At 43.0% G+C, this 24,400-nt stretch overlaps 1 protein-coding gene across 1 annotated transcript in view; it reads left to right on the top strand.

Annotated features, from left to right (window-relative positions):
* Nucleotides 1-24,400, top strand: part of ZGRF1 (zinc finger GRF-type containing 1) — a 68,963-nt gene that overhangs the window by 21,512 nt on the left and 23,051 nt on the right. The window contains exons 7-12 of the mRNA XM_049786553.1: nucleotides 654-727; nucleotides 3,986-4,036; nucleotides 5,857-5,940; nucleotides 7,344-7,529; nucleotides 19,510-19,659; nucleotides 21,203-21,341. Of these exons, the coding sequence (XP_049642510.1) occupies nucleotides 654-727; nucleotides 3,986-4,036; nucleotides 5,857-5,940; nucleotides 7,344-7,529; nucleotides 19,510-19,659; nucleotides 21,203-21,341 (684 nt within the window). The remainder of the gene's footprint in view (nucleotides 1-653; nucleotides 728-3,985; nucleotides 4,037-5,856; nucleotides 5,941-7,343; nucleotides 7,530-19,509; nucleotides 19,660-21,202; nucleotides 21,342-24,400) is intronic.

The raw sequence follows: 24,400 nt of genomic DNA, 5'->3' as shown, positions 1-24,400 counted from the left end.
TATCATGAGCCTATCCTAGCCCTCATCTCTATTGTCTCTGGGCATTATTACAATGTCTTTTTTTTTTTTTTTTTTTTCCCCCATTTTTTTGGGTTTTGGGTCATACTCAGCTGTGCTCAGTAGTTACTCCTGGCTCTGTGCTCAGAAGTCGCTCCTGGCAGGCACCGGGGACTATATGGGATGCCAGGATTTCAGCCAGGGTCTGTCCTATGGTTGGCCCTGTACAAGGCAAACGCCTTATTGCTGTGCTATTGCTCTGGCCCCTATTTTTCTTAAAAGCCATAGATGAGTTACTATTCTATGTCTATCTCTATCCCTCTGACTTATTTTACTCAGCATTGGATCATGAATATTTAAGGATTTTTTCTATATATATGGTAGGTTCTTATATTTCACTTTATAACAAAGTTTAAGAGGGCTAGAGCAATAGTATAGGGGAGAGGGTGCTTGCCTTGCACGTGGCTGACCTGTTTAATTCCAGCACTTTATAGGATCCCTTGAGCCCTGTCAGGAGTGATTGATTCCTGAGTAGCAGAATCAGTAGTAAGCCCTGAGCACTGCCATCTTCCCCTCTCCCCAAAAAAAGTAAGTTAAGAAATATTAGCATACTAATATCTGCATGAGTAAGCCAACAAATTTGATATCCATTATAGCTGGGAAATCATTGATGCCGATAGTCTCACAAGCTGTGCCAGAGTTTCCTCACTTAAACCAGGATTCTCCAAAGGTATGTATGTATGTATGTATGTATGTATGTATGTATGTATGTATGTATGTATATGTAAATATGTATAAATATATAGTTAGTATATTGTATGTTGATATAGACTGTTCTGTAATTTGTTTCTTTTTGTTTTGGGGCCACACCCAGCAGTGCTAAGGGTTTACTCCTGGCTCTACTCAGAAATTGCTCCTGGAAGGCTCAGGGCACCATTTGGGATGCTGGGGATAGAACCCATGTTCGTGCTGGGTCTACCACATGCAAAGCAAATGCCCTATCATTGTGCTGTCACTCTGACCTGACCCTAAACTGTTCTGTAATTTGTAATGAAGTTCAAGTATTACAGAGAACTCACATGATCTTTGTTCAGACATTCTCTTTTCCTTGGTTTACACTGGAATCGTTTTTTCTTTTTCTTTTTGGTTTTTGGGTCACACCCGGCAGTGCTCAGGGTTTTCTTCTGGCTCTATGCTCAGACATCGCTCCTGGCAGGCTCGGAGGACCATATGAGATGTCGGGATTCGAACCACCGTCCTTCTGCATGCAAGGCAAACACTCTACCTCCATGCTATCCCTCCGGCCCCTACATTGGAATCTTTTCTTCTTTTTTTTTTTTTTGGTTTTTGGGCCACACCCGGTAATGCACAGGGATTACTCCTGGCTATGTGCTCAGAAGTTGCTCCTGGCTTGGGGGACCATATGGGATGCCGGGGGATCGAACCGTGGTCCATCCAAGGCTAGCGCAGGCAAGGCAGGCACCTTACCTTTAGCGCCACCGCCCGGACCCTTTTTCTTCTTTTTTTAATTGCTTTAAGTATCATAGTCACAAATTTGTTCATTGTTGAGTTTGAGTCATACAGTGTACACCAGGGGTTTCAAACTCAATTTACCTGGGGGCCACAGGAGGCAAAGTCGGGGTGAAGCAGGGCCGCATAAGGGATTTTGCTTACCGAATATTCGCAATAAAAAAAAAAGCAGTAGTAAGAAAAAAATCGCAATAAACATTCGCATACCCCAAATGGAACTGCCCGGGGTATGCGAATGTTTAATGCGATTTTTTTCTTTTCTTTTTTTTTTTTTTTTTTGGTTTTTGGGCCACACCCGGTGGTGCTCAGGGGTTACTCCTAGCTGTCTGCTCAGAAATAGCTCCTGGCAGGCACGGGGGACCATATGGGACACCGGGATTCGAACCAACCACCTTTGGTTCTGGATCGGCTGCTTGCAAGGCAAACACCGCTGTGCTATCTCTCCGGGCCCGCGATTTTTTTCTTACTAATGTGATTTTTTTTTTTTTTTTTTTTGGCGACACCCGGCGTTGCTCAGGAGTTCCTCCTGGCTGTCTGCTCAGAAATAGCTCCTGGCAGGCACGGGGGACCATATGGGACACCGGGATTTGAACCAACCACCTTAGGTCCTGGATCGGCTGCTTGCAAGGCAAACACCGCGGTGCTATCTCTCCGGGCCCACTAATGTGATTTTTATTGCGATTATTCAGTAAGCGAATATCGTGAATACGGTGATATTTGAAGGCAGGCCTCGGGCCACAAAATGTTGTATGGAGGGCCGCAAACGGCCCGCGGGCCGCAAGTTTGAGACCCCTGGTGTACACCATCCTTCACCAGTGCACCCTTTTTTCCCCATCACCATACGATGTCTCCCCTTTTCCTCCACCCTCCCCCACTCCTGTCTTGCAGACACATTGCTCTTTCCCTCTCCTCCCCCCTTTTTTGACTCTGGTTTGTGCTACTGTTAATGGAAGGGTGCCTTGCCTGTTAGTTTTTCCCCATTCAGGGTGAGTTCTTGTCCAGAGTAATCAGATTTATCTATCATTGTCCTAGTAAACCCTTCTCTATTTTCGCTACATTCACCCATCTTTGTGACAAGCTATGCTGGAATCTTTATTGCATCCTTCTGCACAAGGAAATACCGAGCAATTCCACTTAGTTAGAAGTTAGTAGTTTTAAACAACTTAATTAAGCCCCAGAAACCTGGGAAATATTTTACTGTTATTCCTGTTTTGAGATATAACATATATATATATATATTTTTTTTTTGGGGGGGGGTCACACCTGGCAGTGCTCAGGGGTTACTCCTGGCTCCATGCTCAGAAATTGCTCCTGGCAGGCACGGGGGACCATATGGGATGCCAGGATTTGAACCGATGACCTTCTGCATGAAAGGCAAACGCCTTACCTCCATGCTATCTCTCTGGCCCCTATAACTTATATTTTTAGGTGTGAGTATGTGTGTGAATGTGTGTAGTTATACAATAATGTAATACACATAGTCATTGGGTACTTCACAGCATCTGAAATACTGAAAAGATTTCTCATTCCACGTCAGTTTTATAGCGCACGATGGGGTTTGGGCTATACCTGATAGTGCTTCAGAGTTAGTCCTACCTCTATTTTCAGGAGTGACCCCTGGTAGTGCTTGAGGGACCATATGTGGTGCTGGGATTTGAGCAGGCGTCTGCAGCACACAAGGTAGACCTTGGCTCCTATACTCTCTGGGGCCTTCCACATTGCTTTCTGCCTGGCTGCTAACTGTGTTCTTTCAGTAAACAGTTTCACGAAGATGTAATGTCATAGGAAGTGAAGACATCAAATCTGATGTTGAAACAGCTACCCTGAGTTTGTAGTACCATGTATGACAGGCTTTGAATACCTCCCTCCAACACAAGACATCCTTTGGAGCCTCTTTTCTTTGTTTTTGGTGTCACACCTGGCAGAGCTTAATTCCTGACTCTGTGCTCAGGAGTCACTTCTGGTCATGTTCCAGGATCCACCAGCCACTTTGGGAGAGTAACTATGTTTATAGTGGGTGGGAAATGATATTTATATAAGGGGAGAGTGAGGTGTGGACTTTGTGCCAGCCAATTGGGATGTGAATAAGGATTCAAACAGGGTATGTGATTCTGTGTTTAGGGAAGACAGAATAAGGGGATTAGGGAAAGCAGGGTGTATGCTGTGATACTAAAAAAGGGTGTTTGCTTACGGTGATTAGCTACAATGGCATGCTTGTATTTGTGGTGGCCCACACCAGTTGTACTCAGGGTACACTTATGGTAGTTCAGGGGACCACTTGGGGTGCTAGGTATTGAACCTGGGTCAGGGATGTGTAAAGCAAGAACCCTACCCGCTGGTCTTGTATTTATTATGTCTAACAAAAATTTTGTATGTTTTGTAACTTGCTATTGCTTTTTGATGTTTTTATGTGTATTGTACATCATAGATATTATTATATAAATGCTCTATTCCTAAGATGCAAAAAGAAAATGAAGTGGGACCAACTGAACCACTTGAATCTCCAGAGGTGAGTTGACTTTTAAAATGTAAAGTAGCCAGACATATTTGTATGTGTCATATCATTTACATGGTATTTTATGCAGCAGCAGTTTTCTTTTTCTTTTGGGTCACACCCAGCAGCGCTCAGGGGTTGCTCCTGGCTTTATGCTCAGAAATTGCTCCTGGCAAACTCGGGGGACCATATGGGATGCTACAATCAAGGTAAATGCTTTGCCTCCATGCTATCTCTCTGGCTCCTCAGCAGCAGTTTTCACACACAATTGTGTTTTTTTTTTTTGTTTTTCGGCCACACCCGGTGATGCTCAGGAGTTACTCAGCAGCAGTTTTCACACACAATTGTGTTTTTTTTGTTGTTTTTTTTTGTTTTTTTTTGGTTTTTCGGCCACACCCGGTGATGCTCAGGAGTTACTCCTCATTCTGCGCTCAGAAATCGCTCCTGGTTTGGAGGACCATATGGGACACAGGGGGGATTGCGGTCTGTCGTAGGCTAGCATGCACAAAGCAGATGCCTTACCTCTTGCGCCACCACTCTGGCCCCCAATTATAGTTCTTTTTTTTTTTTTATTTAAACACCTTGATTACATACATGATTGTGTTTGGGTTTCAGTCATGTAAAGAAGACCACCCATCACCAGTGCAACATTCCCATCACCCAATGTCCCAAGTCTCCCTCCTCCCCACCCGACCCCCGCCTGTACTCTAAACAGGCTCTCCATTTCCCTCATACATTCTCATTATTAGGACAGTTCAAAATGTAGTTATTTCTCTAACTAAACTCATCACTCCTTGTGGTGAGGTTCCTGAGGTGAGCTGGAACTTCCAGCTCTTTTCTCTTTTGTGTCTGAAAATTATTATTGCAAGAATGTCTTTCATTTTTCTTAAAACCCATAGATGAGTGAGACAATTCTGCGTTTTTCTCTCTCTCTCTCTGACTTATTTCACTCAGCATAATAGATTCCATGTACATCCATGTATAGGAAAATTTCATGACTTCATCTCTCCTGACAGCTGCATAATATTCCATTGTGTATATGTTTTTTTGTTTTGTTTTGTTTTGTTTTTGTTTTTTTGTTTTTTGGGCCACACCCGGCGATGCTCAGGTGTTACTCCTGGCTGTCTGCTCAGAAATAGCTCCTGGCAGGCACGGGGGACCATATGGGACACCGGGATTCGAACCAACCATCTTTGGTCCTGGATTGGCTGCTTGCAAGGCAAACGCCACTGTGCTATCTCTCCGGGCCCCCCCCCCCTTTTTTTTTTTTTTTGGTTTTTGGGTCAGACCTGGCAGCGCTCAGGGGTTACTCCTGGCTCTATGCTCAGAAATTGCTCCTGGCAGGCTCAGGGGACCATATGGGATTTGAACCACTGACCACCTGCATGCAAGGCAAATGCCTTACCTCATGCCCCAATTGTACTTCTTTTTTTTTGGTTTTTGGGCCACACCCGGAGGTGCTCAGGGTTACTCCTGGGTATCTGCTCAGAAATAGCTCCTGGCAGGCATGGGGGACCATATGGGACGCCGGAATTCGAGCCAACTACTTTAGGTCCTGGGTTGGCTGCTTGTAAGGCAAATGCTACTGTGCTATCTCTCTGGCCTCCAATTGTACTTCTTAAAGCCTTATGTGCTATGTGCCCCATATGTTGGGGACCAAACCTGGGTTGACCGTTTGCAAGGCAAGCATCCTCCCTGTGGTTCTATTGTTCCAGCCCCAGTAAATCTATTTTCAAAGATCATACTTCACCCTACATTCAGACAGTATTTTACAGTAGTATTCGTAAAACCCTTCAACACTATTTAGCTATGCACCTGTTCATATTTTATTCTAGTTCTTTGCCTTTGGAAATGAAGAAAAGCCTGTCTTTGGAGCTGTTAATCCAAAACAGATTGACACAACAGCCTATGATCCTCAGGTAACATTTATGAAAACACTGATTTTTCTTGCCACTTGGATTTTCATAGTGTTTATCCCTTCTTCCATAAATATCCCAGTTTTGACAGACAGGTTAGTGAGCATAATGTATGAATCTGGTTTTATGAACAAGAGAAATGAATGACTTCTGTTTCTCTTTCAGTCTTGGCCTCTTGTTCTATTACTATTAAAGTAACAATGGAACATGGACATAGGATGTTTTAGAGATTGGTCATAAAGAGATGTCAAGGTGTCAGAGAGAGAGAGAGCACAAGGGTTAAAGTGCTCATCTTATGTGTGATAAACTGGGTTTGATCCCAACATCCCATATAGTCCCCTGAGCATAAAGTCAAGAGTAAACCCTTAGTGCCACAGGGTGTGGCCTAAAAAAAAAAAAAGGCATCTGTAGATACAATATACTTCGCTTTTTTTTGCTTTTTGGGCCACACCCGTTTGACGCTCAGGGGTTACTCCTGGCTATGCACTCAGAAATCGCCCCTGGCTTGGGGGGTCCCATATGGGACGCCGGGGGATTGAACTGCGGTCTGTCCTACGCTAGCGCTTGCGAGGCATACACCTTACCTCTAGTGCCACCTTCCTGGCCCCGAACTTGATTGTCTTTAATATGTAACACTTAATTGAAATATTTTTTAAAATTCAGTATATATTTTCAACAAAAGTCCTATATGTGAACAGTTTATTATTATTTAATACGTTTTACACTTGGCAATGCCACAGGTTTGGGAGGGCGATATACTGTGCTGGGGGGTTCAACTCTTCCACGTGAACCTGCTTTGGCTCTGTTAGCAATCTTCCCCCATGTTGGTCTGGAGTGAAAAATCTTAGTGCCCTTAAGGGGGCAGCAGAGAACAGCATTTGAATCTTAAAAGCAAACTAAAGTCCCCAATATCCAGTATCAAAGAAGCTCTTCCAGGTACTTGTCTGTTTTGAAGCCTTGTTCTCAAAGCCTTGTTCTCTGCTTTCAGAACAATATGGTCAGATGTCGGAGGCATGGATCCCACTAGTCATCTTGGCGATAAGCCTAATATTTTATGGAGTCAATCCCCCAAACTCTTGAGCCCACCAAAAGTGAGCCCTGAGCACAGAGCCAGCAGTATGCCTTGAGAACTGCTGGCTTGGTGTGGCCCCAAAACAATCAACAAAAACAGTGAGGGCCAGTTATTATACAAATTAGAAGAAGCTTCTGGGCTAGGGATTTAGTGATTGAGCACATGCTTAAAATGGGATTCACAAGTCCCTGGGTCCAATTCCTGATAGGGAAAAAAAAAGGACATAAAGCAGGAACTCACTGTAGCACATGATAAGCCTTTCCTGGAGACTTGTATAAGATATGCGTCATTGCTCAGACTGCTGCAGTTCTCACTGTTAATAATTTGCCTATAGCCTGTTGAGTTTCAAGGACACCAAGTAAAAGGATCAGCTGCAGGCACCATGATGGTCAGAGAGCTCAGTACCCCATGGGAATGCAGTCTCTCTCAAGGGAGTGTCCAGAGTGAGAATTGTGCAGCCAATGCTTGGATTATGACAACACAAGAGCCTAGCACCAGTGTACAGACTGGCTTCTTACAGGTGAAAAGACTTTCATAGTTGCATCTTGCCATATTATTATTTTTTTTTTTTTTTTTTTTTTGGTTTTTGGGCCACACCCGTTGACGCTCAGGGGTTACTCCTGGCTATGCGCTCAGAAGTTGCTCCTGGCTTGGGGGACCATATGGGACACCGGGGGATCGAACCGCAGTCCGTCCAAGGCTAGCGCAGGCAAGGCAGGCACCTTACCTCTTGCGCCACCGCCCGGCCCCTATTTTTTTATGTCAGTATTTAATTGTGCAAAGAAAATTCATTTAAATCATTATGGTTGCAAGGAATTTAGTTAACTGACAAGGAGCATAATCATTCATATCAAACTAAGTCTGACAAAATCTTTTCTTTCAGCAATCAAAGAATCAAGAATTTTGAAGACCAGGGCCAGAGAGATAGTAAGGCACCTTGCCTTGCTCCTAGTTGAACTGGGATCAATCCTTGGCACCCAGCTGAGACTAGAGGTCATGGAAAGAGAGTGAAATGCATATATTTGAAGTATCTGTTAAAGAGATTTCACTAATATTTTTCCCTTTTGTGAAAATACAATGCCTATACAAAGTAAATATACAGACTCTAAACGTACAGCTTAGTGAAAACCAGTGGGGCTGAAAGTATAGCAGGCAGGGTGCTTGCCTTGGGTCTGATCCCCTATACTCTATATGGTCGACAGGCACAGAATAAGCCCAAAGCACCATCTAGTGTGGTCCAAAAAACTGAAAAGGAATAAAAAAAGGATTTTTTCTTTTTTGGGTTTTTGGGCCACACCCGGTGACGCACAGGGGTTACTCTGGCTATGCACTCAGAAGTCGATCCTGGCATGGGGGACCATATGGGACACCAGGGGATCGAACCGCAGTCCGTCCTAGGCTAGCGCTGGCAAGGCATACACCTTACCTCTAGTGCCACCACACCGGTCCCAGGATTTTTTTTTTTTTTTTTTTTGTGGACTACTACTACTTTGTTTTCTGTGAACATAATTTAAAAAAAATGCTATTGTATTTTTTAAAATTAAAGTTATTTAACATAGGGGCTGGAGTGATAGCACAGCAGTAGGCTCTTTTTCTTGCATGCAGCCGACCTGGGACAGAACTGGATTTGATTCCTGGCATCCCAATTGGTCCCCTGAGTCTGCCAGGAACGATTTCTGAGTGAAGAGCCAGGAGTAACCCCTGAGCGCCGCTGAGTGTGGCCCAAAAAACACCAAAAAATTATTTAACATGCCCAAAAAATAACGCTGCAAACTGACTGATCATTATAAGAGTATGACTAATTTGCGTAATGTTGAACAAGTACAGAAAGTGTCATGGCTGTTTGTGTTAAAGAAATGGAAAATTATCACTTTCAAGGTGTATTTCTAGTTCAGAGATAAAATGGAAACTAAGTGTAAATCATAATAATTGATGGTGTATACTGTACTTTTTTTTGGGGGGGTCACACATGGCAGTGCTTAGGGGTTACTTCTGGCAGAAATCACTCCTGTGGGGAGCTCAGGGGACCATATGGGATGCCAAGATTCGAACCACCATCCTTCTGTATGCAAGGCAAATGCCCTACCTCCATGCTATCTCTCTGGCCCCCATGCATACTGTACTGTTTTATATGGATAGAATGAGCTTGATAACATATTTCTGTTCTATATAAACTAAAAAAGGTATATAGGTGTGGGTCCGGAGTGATAGCATAGCAGTAGGACATTTGCTTTGCACACAGACAACCTGGGACAAACCCAAATTCGATCCCTGGTATCTCATGGTTCCTGAGCCTGCCAGGAGCAGTTTCTGAGCAGAGCCAGGAGTAACCCCTAAGCACTGCTGGGTGTGGTCCAAAAACAAAAACAAAACAAAACAAAAAGTATATTGGTATATGCACACCTTTTTTTTTTTTTTTACAAAATAAACTGATAAATTGGCCTCTTGTTTTCTAGTTCTCAAATGGAGAATGCTTACCAACAGGAAGTACTAGCTTTAATATTGAAGATAGTTATCAAGCAATAACTGAATCTGAGAAAGACTCATTTGAAAATGATTGTAAGTAAATTATTAAGTAAGTTATACCATTGGGCCAGGGAGGTAGTACAGGAGGAGATAGGTGCTTGCTTTATGGCATTTATTCCCAGCATTCCATATGGTCCTCCAAGACCATCAGGAGTGATTGCTGAGAGCAGAGTCAGAAGTAAGCCCTGAGCACAGCCAGGTAAGGTTCCAAAACAAACGAACTCCCCCAAATACAACATTAAAAGTATTATCTGGGGCCCGGAGAGATAGCACAGCGGTGTTTGCCTTGCAAGCAGCCGATCCAGGACCTAAGGTGGTTGGTTCGAATCCCGGTGTCCCATATGGTCCCCTGTGCCTGCCAGGAGCTATTTCTGAGCCAGGAGTAGCCCCTGAGCAATGCCGGGTGTGGCCCAAAAACCAAAAAAAAAAAAGTAAGTATTATCTGATATTAAGCTAACTTACATAAAGATCTATGCTTTTTCTTCCCCAAAGCCATTTTAGGTTTCCTTACTAAAAATGCAGTACATTCATATCATTATTTGGATTATAATTTTAAGTCAGCAGAGAGGACTTCTTGGGAAACAAATAAGATATACTATAAATGAAGTTTTAATGTTTGACCAGATAAGTTTGGTAGTTTTCAAGAACTAGATCAATAAAAGTGTGAAAAATCTTCAGACTAGATGACTTTTTAAAATATGATTAGGGTGGGGCCGGAGAGATAGCATGGAGGTAAGGCGTTTGCCTGGCATGCAGAAGGTTGGTGGTTCGAATCCTGGCATCCCACAAGCTCCTCCGAACCTGCCAGGAGTAACCCTGAGCGCTGCCGGGTGTGACCCAAAAACCCAAAATACATAATTTGTGAGTTGAAAGATGATATGAAATTTCCCTATACATGGATGTACATGGAATCTATTATGCTGAGTGAAATAAGTCAGAGAGAGAAAGATGCAGAATGGTCTCACTCATCTATGGGTTTTAAGAAAAATGAAAGACATTCATTCTTGCAATAATAATTTTCAGACACAAAAGAGAAAAGAGCTCGAAGTTCCAGCTCACCTCATGAAGCTCACCACAAAGAGTGATGAGTTTAGTTAGAGAAATAACTACATTCTGAACTGTCCTAATAATGAGAATGTATGAGGGAAAGGAAAGCCTGTCTAGAGTACAGGCAGGGTTTGGGTGGGGAGGAGGGAGATTTGGGACATTGGTGATGGGAATGTTGCACTGGTGGTGTTCTTTACATGACTGAAACCCAAACACAATCATATATGTAATCAAGGTGTTTGAAAAAAATAAAATATATTTTAAAAAAAAACCACCTCCCAAAAACCCAAATATGATTAGGGGGCTGGAGCAATAGCACAGTGGGGATGGTGTTTGCCTTGCACTCAGCCGAACTGGATTCTATCCTCAGCATTTCATATGGCCCTCAGAGCCTGCCAGGAGTAATTTCTTAGTATTAAGCCAGAAATAACCTTGAGAGCTGGCGTGTGTTGCCTAAAAGCAAATAACTAAATAAATAAAACATGATCAGGAGTGGGGAGTGGAAGGCTATTTTCCTGGTGGGCTTTGTTGGGAAACTAGAATACTGTCGGCCCATAAGAAATCACTTTAGGGGCCCGGAGAGATAGCACAGCGGTGTTTGCCTTGCAAGCAGCCGATCCAGGACCAAAGGTGGTTGGTTCAAATCCCGGTGTCCCATATGGTCCCCCGTGCCTGCCAGGAGCTATTTCTGAGCAGATAGCCAGGAGTAACCCCTGAGCAACACCAGGTGTGGCCCAAAAAACAAAACAAAACAAAACAAAAAAAAAAAAAAAAAAGAAATCACTTTAGGGGCCGGAGAGATAGCATGGAGGTAAGGCGTTTACCTTTCATGCAGAAGGTCATCGGTTCGAATCCTGGTGTCCCATATGGTCCCCCGTGCCTGCCAGGAGCGATTTCTGAGCACTGAGCCAGGAAAAAAACCTGCCGGGTGTGACCCAAAAACCAAAAAAAAAAAAAGAAATCATTTTAGATAAGAAAGGATCTGTACCAGTGATGAGACTACATTATTGTAGGGCTGATAAAGCAGAGTCATGTCCACTAGAACAAATAAAAAAATGTGGACACTACTCCTTTCTTTGCTATTCAAAGGTGTGTTGCTTTTTGCATTATGACCTCAAAGGAACATATAATAGAAAGGAAGAAGTAGAATAAAACGAATCAACTAAATATGAGATGTGAAGTTTAAGAATTTTCGTCTAGGGCTGCAGAAAGAAATGGTACAGGAGTTAAGGGACTTGCTTTGTCTATCTACCACAGCCATTTCATATCTGCAGTACTACATTCCTGAGCACTGCAAGAGCATAGAGCCAGGAGTAGCCCCTGAGCACCATTAGTGTAGCCAAATAAATCTCAGTTAAAAATGGTGAGTTGGGAGCCAGAGTGAGCACAGCAGTTAGGGTGTGTTTGCCTTGCACACAGCTGACCTGGTACCAACCTAACATCCCATATGGTTCCCGAGCCTGCCGGGAACAATTACTATCCCAAGGGTAGCCAGGTCGTTGCACAAAAATAAAAAAAAAAAAAAATAAAAGCCCAAGAATTAATGCTTTTGAGCCCTGCATAATTGAGCTGAGTATTTTGGGGCTGGTCCCTGAGCACTGCTTAGGAGTCCCTTTCCCCAACTCTTGATCTTGTTTTGGCTTTTTTGGCCATACCTGGTGGAGCTCAGTGCTTAATCCTGGCTCTGTGCTCAGGGAATAACATTTTTTTAGCGGACCACATGGGGTGCTGGGGCTTGAAGCCAGGTTATTTGCATGCACAGCAAATACCTTGCTGTACTGTCTCTCCAGGACCCCCAATTCTTTGTTTGTAAGGGAGCTGAAGTTAAGATAAACTTTCCTACATGAATTAGAATACAAGCAGAGTCCCAATAATAGTAATAAAACAGACTGAAAATTTACTGTGAAATAGAGAGTTTATTAAAAAGATTGAATCAGTGTTTTGGAATGCCTTTGTAGAAAGGCTTTTTAATGGGGGAGAGGTGGTACTCCTGACTTAGTGTTTGGGGATCAACTTTAATTGATGCTTCAAGGAACTTGGGGAGCCAGAGACTGAACCTGGGTGTTTTTGGTTTTATTATTTTTGGCTTTTGGGTCACAGTTGGCAGTGTTTCTGGACTAACTCTTGGCAGTACTTAGGGAACTATATATACTGCCAGGAATTGAACCTGGTCTAGCTATGTAGAAGGCAATCCTCTACCCTCTCTGCTATATTACCAACCCCCCTCAGACTTTTTTTAACAACCCCACATAGACTTTTTTTTTTTTTTTTTTGGTTTTAGGGTCACACCCGGCAGCACTCAGGTGTTACTCCTGGCTCTATGCTCAGAAATCGATCCTGGTAGGCTCAGGGGACCATATGGGATGCCAGGATTCGAACCACCATTCTTCTGCATGCAAGGCAAACACCTTACCACCATGCTATCTCTCCGCCTTCCTCCCCCCATAGACTTGTAAGAAGTCTGTCCTTCCATACTTGGGTATAGAATACAAAACAGTTGTGATTCCTGTCTTTAAACGCAGCAGAATGAGTGTTCCGTGCTGCAGGACTCCGTTATTCCGTGGGTGTATAGAGGGGACCCAGCCTGAAAAGAGAATGGGGGGGGGGGGAGAGAGACGGAGACCAAGTAAAGTGTCTTATCAAGGTCTCGCTTTATTGAAGGGTACAGGCTCTTTTAAGCACGATTAAACAAGGTGGAGAGGAAGCAAAATGGAACAGCCAGCATTACAGGCAGTCTCCACAGGGAGCATCCTGTGAAGAAACTTTGTATGCTATCTTTACACAGGAACCATTTTCACCCTAAGATAGTAAAGCTTCAAAGATGTCTCAAGCTTCCTGGAATGTGTGGCTGATAGGATGTTGCAGCATTTCTTTGAGCTCTTGGGCTAGTTAATAGCTAATGCCTAGGTTACGCATTCAGGCCACACAAAGTAGCTTGTCCTGCAGAATTCCATAACAGGGTTTGGTCTCTGGCAGTCTCTGACAGATGAGAGATGATAATCAAGTCACTTATGGAGCAGGTGCAACCAAGGGTTGCATTGTTTTAGATGTTAGAAATAGGCTTAAAGCAAGCAAAGACTTGGCCTATAGTACTTGGTGCTAGGTGGGTGAGACAACATTCTGAAGAGATGTGAAATTCTACCCATAATACTTATATATAGGTCAGGGCTATCTCAAAATAATAAAGTACATAAAACACCTGCCATGGCAGAACTTGGATTCTTGTAACAGACAGACCATAAACCAGAGTCAGAACTCTGATGGTCTGAAGTGCAAGGCCAGATAGACCCAAAGTCCAGTTTCAGTCAGTCCAGGGAATTTCAGCTTAGATGACCTAGGAGAAGCCTATATGGAGAGAGCTGGGCACATCTCTTGGAGAAATAGGCACAGAGTATAAACAGACATCCTGCTGTGGAGTGAATGATCAAGGGTAAAGTTGAGAGGCAGGAAGTGTGGCTCAAGAGCAGGGCAGGGACCCCTAAGAGCTGTTGGACACATACCAAGAACCAGGGGAATTTTGATGAGAGGAATGAGATAGTTTAACCCACTGATAGGTGTGTAGAGAACACACAAAAGCAGAGGAAAGTCCCAGACTTAGTGACCCCCTGCCCCATTTTCAGGAAAAAATATCACTGGAAATCGGCCTTCACCATGCAAAGTGCCCCTCCCCCATTGCATCTAGTGCCCCCACCCACTTTCCGGCACCCCCAGAGGGCATTGTCATCCCCTTGGGAAGCACTGGCCATGATTTTATTGTTTTCTTTTAGACTGAATCCCTTGAATAGTGCCCCTGAGTCACCTCCATATCCACATGCTTAGCTCAGCACAGTGCAAACACCTTATGGCCACTTGGGAAAATGCCTTCTGGTTCATATATGTAGACTTGCCATAGTCATTGGCACTTACTAAAAAAAATACACACACACACACACACACACACACACACATCTTAGCAAGTTCAGAACTGCACTCTTCTACCTCTGTTATAAACCACACTGAACAATATTCTTTCTCCCAAATTTCTGTTCTCTTAGTCTCTCTATGCATGAAATATGATCATCGCATTAGATTCAAGAAGCAGTTGCAGCGTTAGACTGCTGAAGGAGAATGTTAGTATTGTATAAATAAATAGTAATAACATGCATAGAAGCAAATAATAAGTAATAAGTAGCATGATAGTTTGGTCCTGGGAGCTGCAAGAAATCTTCTCTTCCTAATATTAAATATGACAACATGATGTCTGAGTTAATCTTGGCCTCAGATCAAGGAAGTTGACTTTCAGATCCTGAACCCGACAACTCAGGAATTCAAGTCAGAATCTGATCCATTTTAAATAAATCCAACAGGGTTTAGGCTCCATATTTCACTTACTGTCATTATTAACAAGTTTAATGAGTTTATTCGGTCCTGTGTCTTCTGAAAGAATCTTTTTTTTTTTTTTTTTTTTTTTTTTTGGTCTTTTTTGGGTCACACCCGGCAGTGCTCAGGGGAAACTCCTGGCTCCATGCTCAGAAATTACTCCTGGCAGGCACAGGGGACCATATGGGAAGCCGGATTCGAACTGATACCTTCTGCATGAAAGGCAAACGCCTTACCTCCATGCTATCTCTCTGGCCCCCTTCTGAAAGAATCTTTACGCCACTTGAGGTATACATCAGTACTTTATGTATCAGTATCAGTTTATGTTATTGACTGCTGTGATGCATGCCAACGTCAGAGAGAGGGAAGTTCTGGTGTGCAACTGTTTCTTTCTGGATAGGTGACCTCACCAGAACCAAATCTCACCATCTTCATTCCTATTTCTGCTTTCCCTTTGAGTCAGAGACAGGTGGACTTGTTACTTGAATGTTCTGAGGAAGCCTTGAAAGCAGCTCTACTTGAATATCTGGACTTAACTCTGATGGTAGTTCCCATATTGCTGTGATATCTATCCATGTCTAAGGGAGGTTTTTATTGGGGAGACTTAATAAATGGAACCAGACTTAGTGCCATATTTCCTCAGGCCTCCCTCCTACCTTCTTCCTCTTAGCTTTTTCTATTATGTATGGCTACTCCTTCCAGATATAATAATCTTCCTTTTTTCCTCTCTCAACTTCCCATCACAGATCTCTAAAAGTGTCTTTTAATAGACAAGCAAGACAGCTCAAAGAATTGGTTTTGCATGCAGGATCCCTATGCCACATGGTATCTTGAGCACCAAGCCAGGAATAGCCCTTAAAGCTCTAATCAAATAAAAAGTGTCTGGTTGTGATTTGGGGCCATACCCAGTTCAGGGGCTATTTCTGGTGCAGTAAGGATTTATTGCAAATTGTCTTAAGACCAGTGGTTGCCTAGATAACCACTGGTGTGGTAACATAACCTCTGGGTCCCCATTTTCACTTTGGGACATGACAGGAAATACCAATTGCCTGTACTGCCATAACATCTCAAGCCTGTCTTTTCATATATCTTTACTTATCCTCCAAGTAATTTCCTGCTTCAAAGTAAATTGTATATGTGTATATATATATACATATTATACATACATCCTTGTTGTTGTTGTTTTTGGGCCAAACCCAGCTTCGCTCAGTGGTTCTTTCTGGCTTTATGCTCAGAAATCACTCCTGGGAGGCTTGATGGACCATATGGGATGTTGGGAATTGAACCCAGGTCCATCCTAGTTTGGCTGCATGCAAGGCAAATGCCCTACTGCTGTGCTATCTCTCCGGCCCCAGGTTTATTATATTTTAAATTTGATAGTATCTTTTTACTAATTTCTCTTGTAATCATACCAGTACATTTCCCCCTGATTCTGAAATTATATTGGGTGAAAGATGAAGTTATAGATAAATTTTGTGATTGTAGATGGATTAAAAGAAAAGCTTTGGCCAAAAAGAATATGGCTGGTAAGACACTGGTCTTGCGTGCAGTCTACCTGGGTTTGATTCCCAGCATCACCCTCTCCATGTAGTCCTGAGCATAAAGCCAGGAGTAAGCCCCGGGGACAGGCAGGTGTGGCCCCCAAACAAAAATAAATCAAAAGGTGAAATATGAGGCCACAACATGCCTTGCATGTGGCTGACTAAATTAGAACTCGGGCATCCCATATGGTCCCTGACCCTGCCAGGAGTAATTCCTGAGTACAGAGCCAAGAGTCCCTGAGCATTGCCTGGTATGGCCCAAAGGCCAGTAAGTTTCTAATGGAGTTGTGCTAATGAAGGCTAATGGTAGGGAAGAGTCTGCATGAAGGTGGTTTCCTAATGCAAATGAAACTGGAAATAGATTTTGTACTTGTATCATAAATTTCACTCTTAAGCTTTTACTTTTTTTTTTTTTTTTTTTTTTTGGTTTTTGGGGCCACACCCGGCGTTGCTCAGAGGTTACTCCTGGCTGTCTGCTCAGAAATAACTCCTGGCAGGCACGGGGGACCATATGGGACACCGGGATTCGAACCAACCACCTTTTGGTCCTGGATCGGCTGCTTGCAAGGCAAACGCCACTGTGCTATCTCTCCGGGCCCCTAAGCTTTTACTTTTTTTTTGGGGGGGGGGGCCATACCCGGTGACACTCAGGGGTTACTCCTGGCTATGTGCTCAGAAATTGCTCCTGGCTAGGGGAACCATATGGATGCCGGGGATTGAACCAAGTCTGTCCTGGATCTGTCGCATGCAAGGCAAACGCACTACCACTGTGCTATCACACCAGCCCTGATGTTTTTACTTTCTGTCAGTATTTGATTATTTTATATATTGGGGTAAGGGGCTTTGAGTCACTGTGGCAGTGCTCGGGTGTAACTCATGGCCTAGAAATTTCTTCTGGTAGTTTGGGGGAACTCCACAGTGCCAAGGATCAATCTTGGGGCTCCCATATGCAAAACATACAGTGCTTAATCAACTTGTTAGCCATACAACTTTCAGCTTTATAAAAGATTCATCTACTCACCTCCCAAGGTACCATTTTCCCAAGGGCTAGCCAAGGCTGATTTCCAACAAAATAGAAATTCTACCAAGTTTATGATAGATAACCTTGCACTCAACTGACACAGGTTTAATTCTTAGCGACATGTATATTCCCCTAAGCCTCACCAGGAGTAAGCCCAGAATACAAAAAAAAAAAAAAGAAAAGAAATAAAAATAAATTATTTTTTTTTTCTGCTAGCAGTACTTGGGGACTGTTTCAGGCTCAAATCTTGAGCCCTCTCAGCAGTACTCAGCAATCATGTGGTGCTGGGATCAAACCTGAGACTCCTGCAGGCATAGTGTGTGCAAGCCAATGTGCTTTTTTTTTTTATTTTTATTTTTTTGGTGTTTCGGGCCACACCCGTTTGATGCTCAGGGGTTACTCCTGGCTAGGAGAATATTGCCCCTGGCGTGGGGGGACCATATGGGATGCCGGGGGATCGAACCGTGGTCCTTCCTTGGCTAGCGCTTGCAAGGCAGACACCTTACCTCCAGTGCCACCTCACAGACCCCAGCCAATGTGCTTTAATAGAGGAGTAAAATGATAGAAATTGGTGGTTTTATTTATTTATTTTTGGTTTTGGGTCACACCCGGCAGTGCTCAGGGATTACTCCTGTCTTTGCTCTCAGAATTCGTTACTGGCAGGCTTGGGGCACCATATGGGATGCCTGGGATTGAGCCTGGGTCGGTCCCAGTTTGGCCACATGCGAGGCAAACTCCCTACCCGGGGTGTGTGTGTGTGTGTGTGTGTGTGTGTGTGTGTGTGTCCACATGCGAGGCAAACTCCCTACCCGGGGTGTGTGTGTGTGTGTGTGTGTGTGTGTGTGTGTGTGTGTGTAGCTCTGGTTCTACATAATGTTATTTTTTTATGGGATGCCTGGGATTGAGCCTGGGTTGGTCCCAGTTTGGCCACATGTGAGGCAAACTCCCTACCCGGTGTGTGTGTGTGTGTGTGTGTGAGATATTTTTTTATGGGATGCCTGGGCAAACTCCCTACCCAGTGTGTGTGTGTGTGTGTGTGTGTGTGTGTGTGTGTGTGTGTGTGTGTGTGTGTGTGTGTGTGTGTGTGTGAGACATTTTTTTATGGGATGCCTGGGATTGAGCCTGGGTTGGTCCCAGTTTGGCCACATGCGAGGCAAACTCCCTACCCGGTGTGTGTGTGTGTGTGTGTGTGTGTGTGTGTGTGTCGAGGCAAACTCCCTACCCGGTGTGTGTGTGTGATATTTTTTTATGGGATGCCTGGGATTGAGCCTGGGTTGGTCCCAGTTTGGCCACATGCGAGGCAAACTCCCTACCCGGTGTGTGTGTGTGTGTGTGTGTGTGTGTGTGTGTGTGTGTGTGTGTGATATTTTTTATGGGATGCCTGGGATTGAGCCTGGGTTGGTCCCAGTTTGGCCACATGCGAGGCAAACTCCCTACCCGGTGTGTGTGTGTGTGTGTGTGTGTGTGTGTGTGTGTGTCGAGGCAAACTCCCTACCCGGTGTGTGTGTGTGTGTGTGTGTGTGTGTGTGTGTGTGTGTGTGTGTGTGTGTGTGTAGCTCTGGTTCTACATAATGATATTTTTTTGAACTGGAGCAGGGCAAGTCAACTTTTTTCTGTTTTGTTTAGATACATGGCTATTTGCTAGAGGCTGGCGATGACCAGTCACATCATTTATTTTAATTGGCTGTTTTTTCTCCCATCCAGTAATGACAAAGTTCAATTTCCTGGAGAACAAGCACCTTGAAGGACTACCATTAGCAAGTAGAAACCATTCTCCATCTGCTGCTCGTTCAAATCCCATCAGCTGGGTGAGCCAAGAGGCTCTTGGGCCCCATCTGTTGAGCATGTGTGTAGAGTCAGCACCGGGAGCTTCAAGCTCTGGGCCTGAGCTCCCCAGGAAAAAATGCTTCTCTCCAGCACCCAGAGGCATGACTCCAAGAGCTGTTTCAGCCCTGGGCCAAGATGCTGCTCAAAGCAAGTGGCTGAAATACCAAACTATCCCCCAGGCCAACTCTGTGGAGAGTGATGTGACAGCAGCAGCATCTGGGGGGGATGTCAGCCACAGAGGGACAAGGATGCTTCATACTGCTCATGGCAGCTGGATAGATACTTTGTGCCTGCAGAGGATCCAGGGCATGCTCCATGATCAGCAGCAGGTCGGTAGCAGTAAGGGTTTGGTTTCTGAGAGAAGAATGTAAGAATGTACCCCTTGCACATTTCCAAGATAGGGGGCATGCACACTGTGTCAGGAGAGTCGGCCTGCGACAGCACCCCAGGGCCACAGGTGAGGGGGCCACTCAGAGTCTCAGGGCGCAGGCTTTCTGTAGCTTCTGTCTCAACCTCTACTTATTGCAGAATTAGTCAAATCATATTAAGCTAATGGATTTTTATTTGTAAGTTTTCCAGAATTAGAGCACTGGTCCCATCTTTGACTTTTGAATTCTTTATTTGAAGAAAGTAAAGTGATAATACAATTTGTGGAGACTTGGTCTAGCATATATAGCTGACCCTCGTTTGATAACTGACTCCCCTATGGTCTCCTGAGTTTCGCACGGGGGACCATATGGGATGTCGGGATTCGAACCACCGTTGGTTCTGGGTTGACTGCTTGCAAGGCAAACCCCCTACCACTGCGCTATCTCTATGGCCCAGGGATCTCCTATTTAAAAGATAAAAAAAATAAGTGATTCTTGAACACAGCCAGGTGTGGCCTTCTGTAGTCCCCACTCCCAAATCTTTTCTTGAATGTGGAGCTGTAAATGAAGGATTTGATTTGTTTTTGTTTTGTTGGTTTTTTTTTTTTTTTTTTTGGCCACACCTGGTGATGCTCAGGGGTTACTCCTGGCTATGCACTCAGAAATCACTCCTGGCTTGGGGGACCGTATGGGATGCGGGAGGATGGAACCTTGGTCCATCCTAGGCTAGCACAGGCAAGGCAGATGCCTTACCACTTGCGCCACAACCAGCCCCAAAATGAAGGATTTGAAAGCACAGTATCAAGTATCAGGCAGAGAATAGATGCCTGAGATGTGATTGCTTTATTTTGTTCCTAACACATCTTTACCAGGATCGTTGTCATTGTTCATTGCCAGCTCAGATCTGCTGATCAAATCATTGTCAGGGTAAAGGTTTATCACAATATACATTGATTCCAACAGTTTTTTTCTTTCAGTACCGGAGATTGAGCCCAGGACCATACACTAATAAGGCAAGTGTTGGACAGGGTGGACTCCCTAGTCTGTGATAGCTTTTTTATAGTTTTATCCAGGAACACATATTCATTCACTTTGGGTAAATATGATTCATTCACATCAGGCGAATTTTCCTTAAAAAAAAAAAGAAGTTTCTGAAATCAAGCAGAGTTTTTATCTTTTTGCTCTTTTTTTTATTTTATGTAAGTAACATTATAGTTGGGTTACAGTCACAAACAGAACACCCCTCTTCACCAGTGTAATAGTTCCCCCTCCCCCCTTCCCACCCCCTGCCTGTATTTGAGACAGGCATTCCAAGGCACGGTTTATTTATAGCTAAAAATGCCCAGCATGTCTATTCTTGTTATAATTAGGAAATTATTTTTTAAGAGTTTTGAAAAGCAAAATATGTTTATTTTCTTAAATACCTCTATAGAAAGTAATTTGCTCATGAGTAAAAAGTACTTTTTGGAGTAGTCATAATAACATGAATTATATTCCATTTCAGGAGGTAAGTGGCTCTGAGCTGTGCTTTCCAAGTAGGCAGAAGACCAAGTGTGCCTGTCTTCCCCAACGGCAGACTCACATCCCAGCCATCTTCCACTCACCTGCACAGTACAAGCAGGTTTTTACAGCTTGTCTCCTCGGTAAGTCTACTATTGTTTCTGTGTTATTATTACTGGCTCTAGCTTAATGTAAGGCATATAACTCTAAGAGTGCTGTCCTATTCCGAATTTTCAGATTGAGTTTTCTACCTGTAACTTTTTTTTTCCATATATATATTTTCCACATATTTACTTCAGTTTGTTGAAGTTTTTTTTTGGGGGGGGCGTGGGGGGATACTACACTCAGCTTCCTGACTGTTTAGCGACCATATGTGGTACCAGGGATTCAAACACAGGTCAGCCAACATGCCAGCCAAGACAAATGCTATTTTTCCTGTCCCTTACCCCAGTTTGATTTTTTTTAATTTTATTTATTGAAACCCTTGCGATCTACAAAGTCCTTTATAGCCAAATTTCAGATATACAGTGAATCAGGGCCATTCCCACCATCACTATCAACCTCCATCCATCAATGTTCCCAGAGTACATCCTATACTACCAGTCTTTGCCCCCAGCCTGCCAGTATAATAGGCCCATTTAAGTTTAGATTGTTAAAGTTTAGGTCTCTTGATTCTATTTTTGTTGACTTTAGCTTGTATATTTAGTTCTCTCCTTTTTTTCTCCAATGCATCTGTGACCAGCTGGCATCAATCCTTCTTAATTTTATAGAAAAATGCAGAAATATGAGTAAAACAAAGTAATTTGTGTCCCAGGGTTCTATTAAAAAGGCAGGAGCTCCTATTTATTTTATTTTTGGTTTTTGGGTCACACCTGGGAGCGCTCGGGTTACTCCTGGCTCTCTGCTCAGAAATCACTCCTGGCAGGCACAGGAGACCATATGGGATGTTGGGATTCGAACCATCATTGGTCCTGGGTTGGCTGCTTGCAAGGCAAACCCCCTTCCACTGTGCTATCTCTATGGCCCAGGGACTCCTATTTAAAAAATAAAAAAAGGGAGGGGGGGGTGGAGAGATAGCATGGAAGTAGAGTATTTGCCTTCCATTCAGAAGGATGATGGTTTGAATCCTGGCATTCCATATGGTCCCCTGAGCCTGCCAACAGCGATTTCTGAGCACAGAGTCAGGAGTAACCCCTGAGTGCTGCTGCATATGACCCAAAAAAAACAAAAACAAAAACAAAACAAAACAAAAAAATAAGCTAAACAATCCCTAAAACCTGGTTCTAACATGAACTCAGAACCTGAGAGCAAGTTATCTACTAGAATTTTCTACTCAACAAATCCAAAAAAGGGATGGACACAACTTCATGTATACAAGGAAATACATAATAAGAATTATGCCTATTGTTCCCTTTTTGCATAGGCACATTAAAATAGGAAAATATTACATATGCAGACAAGTTCTTATCTAATAGAGATAGGAAGACACGAATTTTATAATGCAGTGGGGCCTTACACCCTGAACATTGTCATAAAGACTTGGCTTAGGCCTCAGAAGAATGGGCATTGTCCATTTACCCCTGAACCATGGATATCATCTACAGAACAGCCACATTTGTCTATAACATCACCAGGAAGAAAACCTCTATCACGGAAGACCCTACTGCTGCCCTGGCATAGACTTACTCCAAAGAGGGTTCTTTTAACACTCAAATGACTTAGCAACAGAAACAACCTGCTTTCAGGGCAGGGCTCTCTGCATTGCCCTGTAATGGTGAGGTGAAACTAGAGGATGCTTCACATCATCCTGACTTTGATGTAGGATATGCACAGAAACCAGGATCTCTTAACTACAGAAACCTGACACTAACAATAGCAGTTGTATGAAAAAAATTTACTGGGACCAGGGGCAGGACAACCTATATATGTGTGTGTATATATATATATATATATATATATATATATATATATAAATTTTATATATATAAAATATATAAAAAAAGAAGAAAAACAAAGAAAAAAAACAAATAAAAATCAATATATATGTGTATATATATATATTTATATATATAAATTTTATACATATAAAATTTTATATATATAAAATATATAAAAAAAGAAGAAAAACAGAAAGAAAAAAAACAAATAAAAATCAAAACCAGCAACTACCAAAAAGCACATCAACAGCAAAACAACAACCAAATAATAACCATGAAAATGAAAAAAAAAAAAGGAAAAGAAAAAGAAGAAATAAAAAGGAGGACTGTGCCGATCCTGGAGGCCAGCTCTTCCCAGGTATGGGGTTAGGGGATACCCCATGCTAGAATACTTCAGGTGTATTTAGGCCAAGGCTTTTCCTTTCTATTTCCCCCATATTTTGCTGGGCCTAATGCACACAACAATTGCCTCTCTTACACCGTTTTTACTGTATTTCTTTAACTCTTATCCTTAAAAAAAAAAAAAAAAAAAAAAAGAGCAGCTTACTAAACCTTCTGCTAGCGCTTTAATGAGTTTATTGGTAATTCAGTAATTTTTAAGAATATACTTGCTACTGAAATTTTTCTCCTTTCCTTTCTCTTCCATTTCTTTAGTTTTTCTTTCTATTTTCTTTTTTTTTTAGTTATTTTTTCTTCTTTTTTTTTTGGTTTTTGGTTTTTGAGCCACACCCAGCGGTGCTCAGGGGTTACTCCTGGCTGTCTGCTCAGAAATAGCTCCTGGCAGGCACGGGGGACCATATGGGACACTGAGATTTGAACCGGTTACCTTTGGTCCTGGATCGGCTGCTTGCAAGGCAAACACCACTGTGCTATCTCTCCGGGCCCTGTTTTTGTTTTTGTTTTTGGATCACACCTGGCCGTGCTTAGGGGTCACTCCTGGCTCCACGCTCAGAAATCACTCCTGGCAGGCTCAGGGGACCACATGGGATGCCAGGACTCGAACTATGGTCCTACTGCATGAAAGGTAAACACCTTACCTCCGTGCTATCTCTCCAGCCCCCCCACCCTTTTTTTTTAATAACTTTGCTTTTGGTCATCTTGAAACAAGTGTATTATGATCAATTATGTTAACTATGTGATGTATTTTCTTTAAATTCATTAAAAAATAAAAAACAAAACAAAAAGAATTATACCTATTAAGAAAATACATCTAAAGAAATATACCATATTTTTCGGTGTATAAGACAACTTTTTTTTGTTTTTGT

Source organism: Suncus etruscus, chromosome 14 (genome assembly GCF_024139225.1).
Source record: "Suncus etruscus isolate mSunEtr1 chromosome 14, mSunEtr1.pri.cur, whole genome shotgun sequence".
Taxonomy (NCBI): Eukaryota; Metazoa; Chordata; class Mammalia; order Eulipotyphla; family Soricidae; genus Suncus; species Suncus etruscus.
The sequence above is the reverse complement of the archived record's forward strand: the minus strand, read 5'-3'. Positions and strand labels throughout refer to the sequence as shown.